Genomic DNA, 12,167 nt, shown 5'->3' on the forward strand with positions numbered 1-12,167 from the left:
TTTTAGCAAGCTGGACTAGAGTTCTCTCACAGGGTTCTTGATTAGCATACAAATTAGTTTCTGGTTAAAGCCTTTCTGCTCAATACTGGGACCACCTCATAATGAATTTATTTCTGTTTAATTCTGAGCTTGTGAACATCAACGAGTCATGTTCAGTGTTCGCCTAAATAATATTGCCTTCTGTCCCATAAAAATGTGGTTATTTTGATGGGATGCCAAAGGTAACAAGAACCATCTCAGGTTTGGCATAAATAGTTCAGAGTTGACTTGGTCTGTCTGATGAGACATCACTGAAACATGTGGTGAACTTGAGACGCTAAAGGCTGAAGATGAGCTGCATAGAGCTCAGGAGAAAGGTGGCTCTGGAAAGAACTATTAGGAGACATTTGGGAGAGAGATATGACCAAGCCTTTTGCCAAGCACACTGTGATGACAGGCGAACAGCGGGGAAGGAATCCAGGCTGTGAGTTCAAGTCCACCCATGCAATTCAAACTGAACTCGTCAGGCAAAGGCAGGGAGGAGCAGGAAGGGAAGCTTGTGACAAAGGAGGGTTGTGAGTCTTCTTTTAGGAAGAGGGAATTTAGCTCAGAGAGAGGTAGGGAAGTTTTGTTTTGGTTTGGGTTTTTTTGTGCTAGTGATTATTTAAAAAATAAGAACAGTTCTCTCCACATTTTATCAGTTAGAGCAGCACTATCCAACAGAATTTTCTGTGATGATGGAAATATTCTTATATCTGCAATGTCCAACATGGTAGCCACTAGCCACATGTGGCTATTTACATTTAAATTTATTACAATTAAATAAAGTTAAAATTCATTTTCTGAATTACACTAGCCACATTTCGATTGTTCAATAGGCACAATAATTAAAATTTAAATTTGAATAGTCACCTTTGGGTAGTGGCTATAGCACTGGACAGCTCAGAGTTAGGGTACTATTTTGAGATTAATCTCAGGGAGTGGGGCTTTGCTCCACCTACTCGTTTGGAAATACTGGTGCCTCCCACCTTGTGTGACTGCCATCAACATGCAGGCCTCAAGGTTGCTATGGAGATGAAATAGAGTGTTTGGAGTTCTTGGGAGGTTGAATGGGCCACATCTGGAAATGACCTACATCACTTCCACCCATATTCTAATGGCTAGAAATAAATCACATGACCCTACTTAACTGCAGACTAAGCTGGAAAATATTTAACCGTGTGCCCAGAAGGCAAAGGAAATGGTTCTATGGACAACGTTATGCCACCACATTTATTAACAATAAAAAATTTAAATTTAGAGAGTTCTGAGTCTCCAACACCTTCTCCATGAAGAACTGGAAATTAGTCTTAATTAGTGTGCCAAGGGAACCCTACCTAGTTCTGGGTGTGAGGAAGACACGAAAGGAGACATTAAGGACCCTCAGGTTGAATCACCTTGTCTTCTCTGGAGATAGAAGGTGAAGTTCTCTGCTTAGTATGACAGGGCTGGGAGATGTTTGTATCGGTGCTTCAAATCATCAGAAAAGATGTGGGACAGATACTGTGAAGAATGGCTGGGGCATTTGGCTGTGCTCCTGACCCCCTTGTCCCTTCCAGGGGAGCCTCCCATCTTAAAGGTCCAACACACAATGGGAAGCAAATCCTTTGCTGAATTCTCAAAAGGATGAGACAAAAGAGAAGGTGGTAATGGCAGGGATCTGGGTTTATTTTGAGCCAATGATGTTGGACTTTCGGGGGAACATATTACATACTCATTTCAAGTTTCATTTTCTCCTAGTTTTCACATTTTAAACGAGAGGGAAATTTTTACTGATCATGTCGATCTTCATTTAAAATTCTGTAGATGTCATCAATTGGTTAAATTATAGTACCTCCTCTCCTCAGTTCCAGGCAGGATCAGTAACCTCTACTCGCTGCTTTCATGGCACCCTGTTTTTTTCCTACTTAGAGATTAATTATATTTTTATTTTTATGATTATTAAATATCTGTCTCCCCTCCAGACTGTAAGCCCAATGAAGACAGTGGCCACAAGGATGCGCATTTTGTACCCAGTGCTTAGCACCACGCTTGGTATACAGTAGATGTTTAATATTTAGATAAAATAATAAATGCAAATAGTAGAATACCATGGAGCCATTTAAAAGTATGATAATGTAGAACAGTTTATTGATTCATAATATGTTAAATTAAAAAAATCAAATTATATAAAATAGCAGATACAGTATGATCCCATTTTTATAAAAAGAATAGCTATGTATACAGATACCTTGATCAAAATGTTAAGTAGTGGTAGGATTAGTGGTAGGATGATGGACGATTTTATTTTATTTGTAACTTTTCATATTATCTGAATTTTAAAAATAACCATCATTTGACCCATTACTTTGTAATTTATGCACCATTTCCATTTTGAGAAAGTCAAGTAGACAGTGAAAAGACTTCCTTTTCTGCCATAAAACTTCACTTGGATATACATTATTCAATTACACAATATTAGAAACAGACTGAATTTCTGAATGTAAATCAAAATGTTGGATTAAATTCATCTTGATGCTATTTCTGATTTCAAGTGGGCCTCTAACAAAATGATCATGAGGAACCCTTTATTTCTGTACAAAATTCATTATTTTCTTTTAGTGTATCCATAACTACCCATAACTACTAAAGGGTAGTTCTGCCCATACGGGGAACGGAATAGACGGTAACTTCTTAACCCGTCCTATTTTTTAGCTGAAGATCAAGAAAGTTAAAAAAAACAAAAAGGTTGAAAGGCAGTGGGCTTCTGAACGTAAGACAACCTCAGCGGCCGCTATGCTTACAGTAACCTCCTCATGAAGCGAGGCTGCAAAGGTAAGGTTTTTCCCAATAAAACACCAAAACATCACCAAAATTCTACAAGTGTATCCATTTTAAGCAAACACCTTCCGTGGCCTTACTGGTTATAAAACTATAATTGGGAATTTTTAAGATTAGCTTATAATTTTCTCTTCTAAAAGATATTAACTTATACAAATAAGACATTTACAGAAGATAATCTCTACAAAGCAACATACTCCTGGATATCTTAAAAGTATAATTGCACTTACTTTGCACAACAATTTGCATTATTGTGGGGACATAGAAAAGTTTTTGTACATAAATTCCTTTTCCCAACTAAGTGTAATGGCAAAGTTTCATTAAGAGTTTGTTTAAAATAAAAACAGAAAGAAATAGGGCAAATACTGTATATGAGTATCTGTGTTTTAGTAATATTCATTTTGTTGTTCTTGCCAGTTTCAATCCATTGACACGAAGACCTCAGACATATTAAGAAGTTGTACTCTGACCTATAAAATGTGACAGCCCCGGGAGAATGATTTCACCATTATCCATCTTCAGTAAAAAGTCTAACAGAATAGGGATAAATACTGGGCCTCAGAACCTTATACACGTTACAAATCACGTATAATACGAACTGCAGTGAAGAACACGTGCTGCACAGCTGGGCCCTGCAGACTCTTTGGAGGCTCAGAAAGTTCAAGGACATCTTGTCCATCTTCACTTCAGATCTAGCAGCATAAAAGCTGGGTTTTCTAAGTAGGATTTCCACAAATTAGAGAAGCGTGACACTGTGGCGCCATCAATAATTCTGTGGTCGGCTGACCAGCTCACATTCATTATCTGAGCCTTATATACGTCTCCTTTCTCGTTAAATCGGGGGAGGGCCTACGGGTAAGGAAAAGAACAAAGAGTCAGCCTTCACTTGCTCAGAGCAAGCTCCAGCAGCAGCAACAGCGAAAGATTAGGTAGATCCCCTCCTGATAACCCGGAGGAGGTGGATGTCCCAAATGCCAGCTCCTACTTTTCCCGCCTTTGTGAGTACGTGTTTCAAGTTTCCAGAGATTCTCCAAAGGTATTTCCTGTCCCCTGTGTAATTTCCACACGTACAGTGAATTTCATTTCAGATTCAACTATTTAGTGGATATTTATTGAGCACCTACTATGTACCAAGCACTCTTCTAGACTCTGGGGATAAAGCAATGAATGAAATAAACAACAACCTTTGCTTCCTTGGAGCTAACATTTCAATGGGGAGAGACGGATGATTAAGTAAAATGTGCACATTGTGCTAGACAGTGAGAAGTGCCAAGGGAAAAAGAAAGCGCTTTGGAACGAGGATACAGACTATAGGCAGGAGGTGGAAATAGGGCAGAGGCTACATTTTTTTTTGACAGGTGGGCAGGAAGAGCCTCGCTAAGGTGTCCTCACTGAAGGCAGTGGCGACACAAGCCACATGAACACTTGGAGAAAGAGAGAAGGGAAGCATGACTGGAGAGTTAGCGGACCAGCAGGGTTGGCAAGGGGGAGGTGCCGGGGTGAGAGGTGAGAGGTGAGGTCACAGACGGAGCAGGCTGAAGGTGGGGCATGTTCTTAAGACTTAAGGAATAATGTTTCTCAGAGGGAGGGTATATCTCAGTGGAAGAGTGCGGTGCTTAGCACACATGAGGTCCTGGGTTCAAACCCCGGTACCTCCATTAAAAAGAACAGTAATAAATAAATGAATAATTAAGCCTAATTGCCTGCCCGCCACCCCCCACACCCCCAAAAGAGTAATGCTTTTCAATCTGTCTTTGATTTGAAGAAAAAAATATTTTTTAAAAAAATTCTAATTCATTGCAGGCAACTTTAAAAAGATTTTAAAAGTGAAACTCAATAAAAAAGAAATAAAAAGACAGAAAATACAAGGCTCATTTCTCATTATTAGGTTCAATGGACATAAAATCACTGTGTCAAAGGGCAATGAAAGTTTCTAAGCCCCAGGCTCCTCTTCTGTACTTGTCTCCGCATGGCCCGGGTACAACAGCCAAGGCCTAACGTGGGTCCCAGTCACACAGAGCAGCACCAGCGCAGAGCCATGGAGGCCATTGCAGCTATTTTGCCTTTGATTTGGAGTGAGGTGAGAAGCCACTGGAGGTCTCTGAACAGAATGGCCATTCAGTGAGATGGGAAGACTCCAGGAGCAGGCAAAGAAGAAGGAAATGTGAGATGCCTAATTAGACATCCAAGCAGGATGTGTAAGCTTGGCGTTCAAAGGAGAGGTCTGGTCCGGAGATAGAAACTTGGAAGCCATCAGCATATAAATCAAAGCCATGAGACTGGATCAGATAAAGAAAAGGCCAGAACTGAGCTCTGGGGCACTCCAATGTTTGGAGATGGGGAGATGGGGAGGTACAGGCAAGTAAGACTCAGAGGGTATCGGCAGTGGCAGCAGGAGAGACTAGTGAGGCTTTCTGCAAGTCATAGTCAAGAACGTTTTCCAAGGAGGTGGTACTGATCAACTCAAGGTCAAGAAGATAAGGACTGAGAATTGAGTAATGTGGAGGTTATAGTGACTTAAGACTATTTGGCAACAGTTTAAAATTTAAAGTGAAAACAGAAAAATAGCAAAGGAGAAATGAGACAGGGACAAAGGAATGAAATATCATTTGTCTCAACCCAAAAAAAGGTGAATTCCATTAAGTCACTATGAAGATATATATTCTAATTATATTCTAAGAACTATGCTTCAGAGCTTGAAGAAACCATGGGTAAAATGATTCTGAAAAAACACAACTCACACAGATATTTGCAGACCCATGTAGACCATAGCAGCATTATTCCCAATAGCCAAAAAATGGAAACAACCCAAATACGCATCACAGATGAATAGGTAAACAAAATGTGGTACATACACACAAAGTTTCAGTGTGGGATAAAAAAAAAGTTCTGGAGACAGATGGTGGTGATGGCTGCAATGTGAATGTACACACTGCCGCTGAACCTTACACTTAAAGATGATTAAAATGGTAAATTTTGTTATGTATAGTTTACCATAATGAGGTATCTATACATACAATTCAGAAGAAAAGAAACAGCTTTCAGGAAAAGGGAAAATAAAACTTTGTCAAATGGGTATGATGGTTTGGAAACTGTAAAAGGTAAGAATTTTATGAGCATCAGATGTTGAATTTTTGCTGCAAGGAGAATGAGTGACAGAGAAGTTACCTTCTAGAGAAACCCCTGATTTGGACAGGACGGTGTCATAATACGTGTTCTTATCTTTTTCTTCCTATCTCCTCTGTGTGCCTGAAGGGAAAGGAGCTGCCAGAAGGGAGAGTAACGTAGCAGCCAAGCACTGTCTGCTAGAAAGCAAGTCAAAGGCTGAGTAAAAGTATCTGTGAAGTTTCTGGATACTGACATGAAAATAATAAACTCAAGAAAAGCAAGTCCTAGAGATGCTCAATGTAGAAGCGGCATAAATACAGAGAAGAGAAAAGGTTCTTCTGAAAACATGAAGATCAAAATCAAGGTTAATGCAGTGACAATGACATTTAAGAATGGTGGTATTGAAATGGCATCCAGGACTTATGTCTTTAACTCTGCTGGTCTCAGCCCTGGGTTAATAGGGATGCCCAAGCCCCCTTCTCCACCCCCACTCCTAGTAATTCTGGTCCAGTTGGTATGGCCTGAGGTTGGGCTTTTTTTCCTCAAGCTTCCCAGATGATTCTAACATGCAGCCAGGGATAAGAATCATTGCAACCCTTATTGTAAGTCAGTCTTCTAAAACATGGCCGCAGCTCACTCATGCTGGAACCAGCTGGGTTCTTGCTTAACATGTAAGCTTTGGAGGCTCTGTCCCCAAAGCCAAGAAATCTGCATTTTTAACCGGTGCTTCCAATGATTCTTGAACAGAGTAAAATTTGAGAAAAATGCTCTCCACGGTGTCTCGCTGTTATAAAGAATAATTTGGATTGGCTTATATTCTTTGGTATTTGGAAATAAGGATATTTTGATAGATTCAGATTGGCTATATTTGTGATTATTCATAAAGACTCACATTTGAGCCTGGCATAACCCACAATGCCTGATCCACACAGAAGCGATGCAGGTCACCAGCATTTCCTCTACAGAGAGGCAGCCACCAGAACTGGAGGCCCAGCTTTTAGGAAGAAATAACTGACTGACTAAACCCAATCTCATACTCAGACCTACAAAGTGAGGAGAAAACCTTGGAAATGATTACTCTTTTTTGTATCTACTCTCCCAATTTGCTTAAACTCTTACAAACACACCTTAATCACTCCAAGGGCTCCAATCGCCACCTCAGGTGGTAATATCACTGGTTTGGCATAGGTGCCACCAATCTAAAAAAAAAAAGAAATCAAGCTTTTGAAGAACAAATGGCAAATGAAGGTTTATGTTTTTAACTGAGCATATGAACACAAATCGTAAGTCAGGGTTTATGAATTTGAACACCACGATTACTCACTGATCCAATGTTAGAAAGAGTAAATGTTCCTCCTGTAAGATCGCTGGTGCTGAGCTGACCCGAAGAGCCCAGGTTCTGGAGGCGGTTCAGTTCAGCAGCAATCTCAAATACGGTGCAGATCTGAACGTTTTTCACGTTAGGAACAATCAAGCCCTGCTCTGTATCCATTGCTATCCCAATGTTATGAGAAGCCTGAAAACAAACAAACAAACAAAACCCCAATTATATAGTAGGCCTTTTCATAAGCTAATAGGAAAGTAAGGATCAACTTTCACTGCCTTATGAACACAACTATCAAAAACTATTTTCACCATGTTGGTGATGATTTAAAAGAAACAATTTTAAAAAGGTTTTGAAAAGATCTCTCGAAAAAGATAATTTTTTTTGGTAAGAATATAGAACAATGGGTTATTTCCATATATTGTTAGTGGAAGCGTAAGCCAGTATGGAAGTTCTGGAGAACTTTTAATGATATATACCAACATTTATTAAAAATATGTGCTAAGAAGATAAATGCAGAAGTATGTAGAGATGCAGAGATGTTGAGTTCAGATTGTAAGACTGAGAAACTGCAAGTAATCCAAATGTTTATCAGTAAGTCACTGGCTAACCAAATGACTAACAAAGCCGTATTTATTGACATGTAATGATGTCATATAAATATATTAAACGAAAAAGAACACTTAAAAAGAAAAAAATTTAATTAAAAAACATAATTCCATACATTTTTTTAAACTAGGTAAAATCCTAGAAGAATATACATCTCAACATAAACAATGAGTTATTTTAGGTTTATGAGACTGAGGTAAACATCACTATTTGCTTGTCTGAATTTTTTTTTGAAACAAGTATATAGTTAAAGAGGAAATTGTATTAATCATATGGAAAGATTTTAGATTCAACTCCCCAGAATAAAAAGCTCACTTTCCAGTTGTATATTTCTAGTAAGAAATATAAATAAGGGTCAGCATCCCAAGAAGAGTTCTCAGCCATAATAGACTTTCACTCCAAATAAACTTTCACTTAGCAGAATTCAAACTTTCATTATTTTTCCCATTTAAATTACTTGTTTTAAAAATTGCAGGAATCCCATCTTGAAAGAGCTCTTCTTTTTGAGGGGAGGGTATGTAGGATGTGAAAGGTAATCCACTGCCTCACAGCTGTATATTTCTGCTACTTCAGGCAGAAAACCAAAAGCAGCTAAAAATAGCAATCTAATGGGGAGGGTATAGCTCAGTGGTAGAGCGCATGCTTGGCATGCATGAGGTCCTGGATTCAATCCCCAGTACCTCCACTAAATACATACATACATAAAAAATCTAATTACCACCACCAGAAGAAAAAAACTTAAAAAAACCCCAGCAATCTGCACATTAATTATTAACCAGTAAAACCAACAACAATAGCAATAAATATATCTTCAGTTTAATGATTTACCCCAACATATAGACTAGATAAACAAATTTATACTGTATAGCACAGGGAAACATATTCAAGATCTTGTGGTAGCTCACGGTGAAAAAGAATATGAAAACGAATACATCTATATTCATGTATGACTGAAAAATTGTGCTGTACACCAGAAATTGACACAACATTGTAAACCGACTATAACTCAATTAAAAAAAAAAATATACCCCATACTTTCAATCGTAGTCTAAAGATCACTAGTTGAGGTATGAGAGAAGCTTCTTTAACCTACAAGCACATTTGTACCATTGCTTATTTAAACAATATATTTTCTTTTCTTTTTTTGTTAAATGTTCTTTTTTTCAAAAAAACAAAAAGAAATTTCAAGAGATTTTATTGAAGTATAGTCAGTTCACAAGGTTGTATCAATTTCTGGTGTACATCATAGTGTTTCAGTCATACATATATATACAAACATATATTCATTTTCATATTCTTTTTCATTATAGGTTGCTACAAGACATTGAATATAGTTCCTTATGCTCTACAGTATAAACGTTCTTTATCTATGTTATATATAGTAGTTAGTATCTGCATGTCTTGAACTCACACGTTATCCCTTCCCACCCCCTTTACCGCCTGGTAACCGTTAAGTTTGTTCTCTATGTTTGTGAGTCTATTTCTGTCTAAAACAAGACATTTTCTCAACACATAGCCAACCTTATACGTTATGTTCTGGCAGTTTTCATCCACAGATGCATTAAGGATAGGAAACTGTAGTAATCCCAAGGAAGCAGCCTGTGTAACAGAGAGACAACGTAAACACTTCTCATTCTGAAAGGATGGGATCATTTGAAGTAAGAAGAGGTGTAAAGGCTGGAGGCAAAGAACTGTTACTTAAGCTGAGTTCATTTTCAAGTCTACATTCACAAGGCACACTAATCCCACACGACCATGTGGAACCAGGTCACCCAAATCATTAAAGAATAAAAGATAAAAGTAGGCAGGCAGCTTGTAAACATCAAGATTTTTTAAAAACACTATGCAGACTGACCAGAGAACCAAAGAAAATATCTAAATTCTACGTGTTTCCCTCACTTACATGTAGTGTTAAGATTTCCATGAGAAGTAAACCTGTAGTTCAGAAAAACACTTCAGATTAAAACACAGACAGGCAGTAAGCTACTCCCCTGTGTAGAAAGCACAAGCGATAAGGATGTGAGAGGTCCGTGCTCCGCCTGGCGTCCTTGGCCATGTGCAGGGCAGAGCTGGCGCAAACATTTACTTTAGAGCCTGTCTCCCTGAATCGATGGCGTTTAGTCTTCCTGCTTTGCCTTCTTCTGCCTTAATCTCTCCCCTTTCCTTTTCCTTTTTTCTTCTAATACATCTGTTTTCTGTCCATATTCAGACTACCCTAACTGTTTACAGAATATTCTTTATAGCTGTTTCTCTGCCCATCTAGGATCTAATTAAAGTTCACACATTGCCCATTTGGTCGTCATATTCCATATTCAACTTAAAAAACAGGAAAATTAAAATGCTAAATATTGTCCTTGAAAAGAATGCCCTACCCCACTGCCTTCATCTTGTTCAATTAAGAGTTCTTTATATATATTGTGTTATTTTTGTCTGTGGGTCAGTGGTCTTGACAGAAAAAATAAATCATATCCTTGAACTAGAGAGTTAAGGAAAATTTTATTAAGCATTTGATTTGATAACTGTAGCTTTAATCTTCTTTATATAAAAATCCATAACTAAGGTTAATCAAAGCATTAGACATAAAAACAGTATTTTGAGTATAACCCAAATTTTGTAAAAGGAGAAGCAAAGTGTGTGTCCACAGACAAGAGGTCATTTTGCCCCCTGTACAATACTTGGTAGTATTTTCCAAATGTTCTAAAACTAATATAAACTGAAAAAAAAAGTTAAAACAAATAAAAGCATATTAAATTTTATTTTCAAAATAAAGATCAGATATTTCATTCAGACTGGAACAATAAAGAAAAACAATGATCAAATAAACTTAATATATCAAAAGGCTGGTCTGTTCTTGCTTCAAAACAGACGTCGTAGGAAGCAGCATGAGGAACCCAGCTGAAACAAGAGCTGGCAGGCAGTCTCTCGCTCCTCCAGGTGAACGTCTCCACTGGGGTCTTCATCTCATTCTCCCCTCACGCCCAGGTTTTACTCCAACCACCCCTCCCACTCACACACTTTTAACTTTCCATTTTCCAGCTCTTTCCTTCGCCCACTGATCTGCTCAACTCTTCCTTGCAGGTGTGCAGGAGGGGAAGGGGCAAATGGAACCTTTCTTCAGTCTGCTCCAGCCACCATAACTGCCTTCTCCACCTATGCCCTGTCTGCCTTTTATGAGATTTTTTCAGCATCTCTTCCTCAGTTTCTTTCATTCCCCAACTAACTGCAATCAGGCTTCTACCTCAACAATACTTTATTCAATCAGCTCTGGCGGGGGGCACACTTGACTGCTTATTGACCAATCCAATAGCCTGTTCCCATCCCTTATCCTATTTAACCTCTGTGATGTATACAGTTACTTACTTTACTCTTAAAACCTTTTTTCTTCTCTTTCAGTGTGAGAGGCTGAATCAGTGGCCCCAATCTTTCATGCCTCTCAGTCCAAACCCTCTGGTAGTGCTCCTGCAGGCTAATGCAGAGCTTAGTCATGTGATTTGCTTTGGTCACTGAGTTAAGAACAAACATGATGTAGTAGCGAAGGTGAAAAATGCTCTAATTCTGCCTCCTCTCCTCACCCCTGCCAGTACTGAGACCATGCGTGGGCTAGCATTCCGGGAGAGACATCCAGGAGAGAAATGAGTCACCCTCCCTGAGGCCATCCTGCCCCAGCCAGCCCTTGGCCAGCCTTAGCTGTCCGCAGACCTACGCGAGAGCCCTGCAAGATCGGCAGACTGGCCCTGCCCTCCTGCAGCCTCGTGAGAAATGATAAATGGCTGTTGTTTCAAGCCATAAAATCTGGGGGAGAGAGGGCTGTTATACAGCAATAGGTAACAGGTACACTTGGCTTCCAAGGGACTGTTTCCTGGTTCTCCTACCATCAAACCACTGACCCCACTCACTATCTTCCATTGCCTTTGCCAAGTCAGCTTCTATACCCCTTAAACGCTGGTATAAAGCACTCAGCCTTCTTTTCTCCTTCACACACAGCTGGGGCGATCTCATCCACGTGTCTGAATTGCCATGTCTCTACAGACGACTCACTACAGCTGTAACACAGTCCAGACCCCCACTTACTGACAATTGTTACACCTCGTGTTTATAGAGCGCCCCCTTACTTGTTAGGGCAGCTGTTGAAAAGACAGAGATACAGGAGAACAGCCTGTACCTGGTGAGGCTCAGCGTCAGGGAAGAGACAACAGAGCAAACACTGGCAACACACTGAGAGAAACCACGACGGGAAACAAAAGGGTATTTAACTCAAACTGACAGTCACAGGCTTCCAGAAGGAGGC

At 39.4% G+C, this 12,167-nt stretch overlaps 1 protein-coding gene and 1 non-coding gene across 5 annotated transcripts in view; one reads left to right on the forward strand and one right to left on the reverse strand.

The window, feature by feature from the left end:
• Window positions 1-2,118: 2,118 nt before the first annotated feature.
• The window catches only part of DBT (dihydrolipoamide branched chain transacylase E2), a 34,639-nt gene continuing 24,590 nt past the window's right edge, over window positions 2,119-12,167 (reverse strand). For all 4 annotated transcript variants that reach the window (XM_010975191.3, XM_010975198.3, XM_064488762.1 and 1 more), the window contains 4 exons: window positions 9,401-9,478; window positions 7,271-7,462; window positions 7,074-7,145; window positions 2,119-3,687 (listed from right to left, as the gene is read on the reverse strand). In XM_010975191.3, coding sequence (XP_010973493.2) covers window positions 3,520-3,687; window positions 7,074-7,145; window positions 7,271-7,462; window positions 9,401-9,478 — 510 coding nt within the window. In that variant the 3' untranslated portion in view covers window positions 2,119-3,519. The remainder of the gene's footprint in view (window positions 3,688-7,073; window positions 7,146-7,270; window positions 7,463-9,400; window positions 9,479-12,167) is intronic.
• Window positions 8,492-8,564, forward strand: TRNAA-GGC (transfer RNA alanine (anticodon GGC)). Its single transcript has one exon. It is a non-coding gene; the product is annotated as a tRNA-Ala (tRNA).

Source organism: Camelus dromedarius, chromosome 9, assembly GCF_036321535.1.
Source record: "Camelus dromedarius isolate mCamDro1 chromosome 9, mCamDro1.pat, whole genome shotgun sequence".
NCBI classification, from domain to species: Eukaryota; Metazoa; Chordata; class Mammalia; order Artiodactyla; family Camelidae; genus Camelus; species Camelus dromedarius.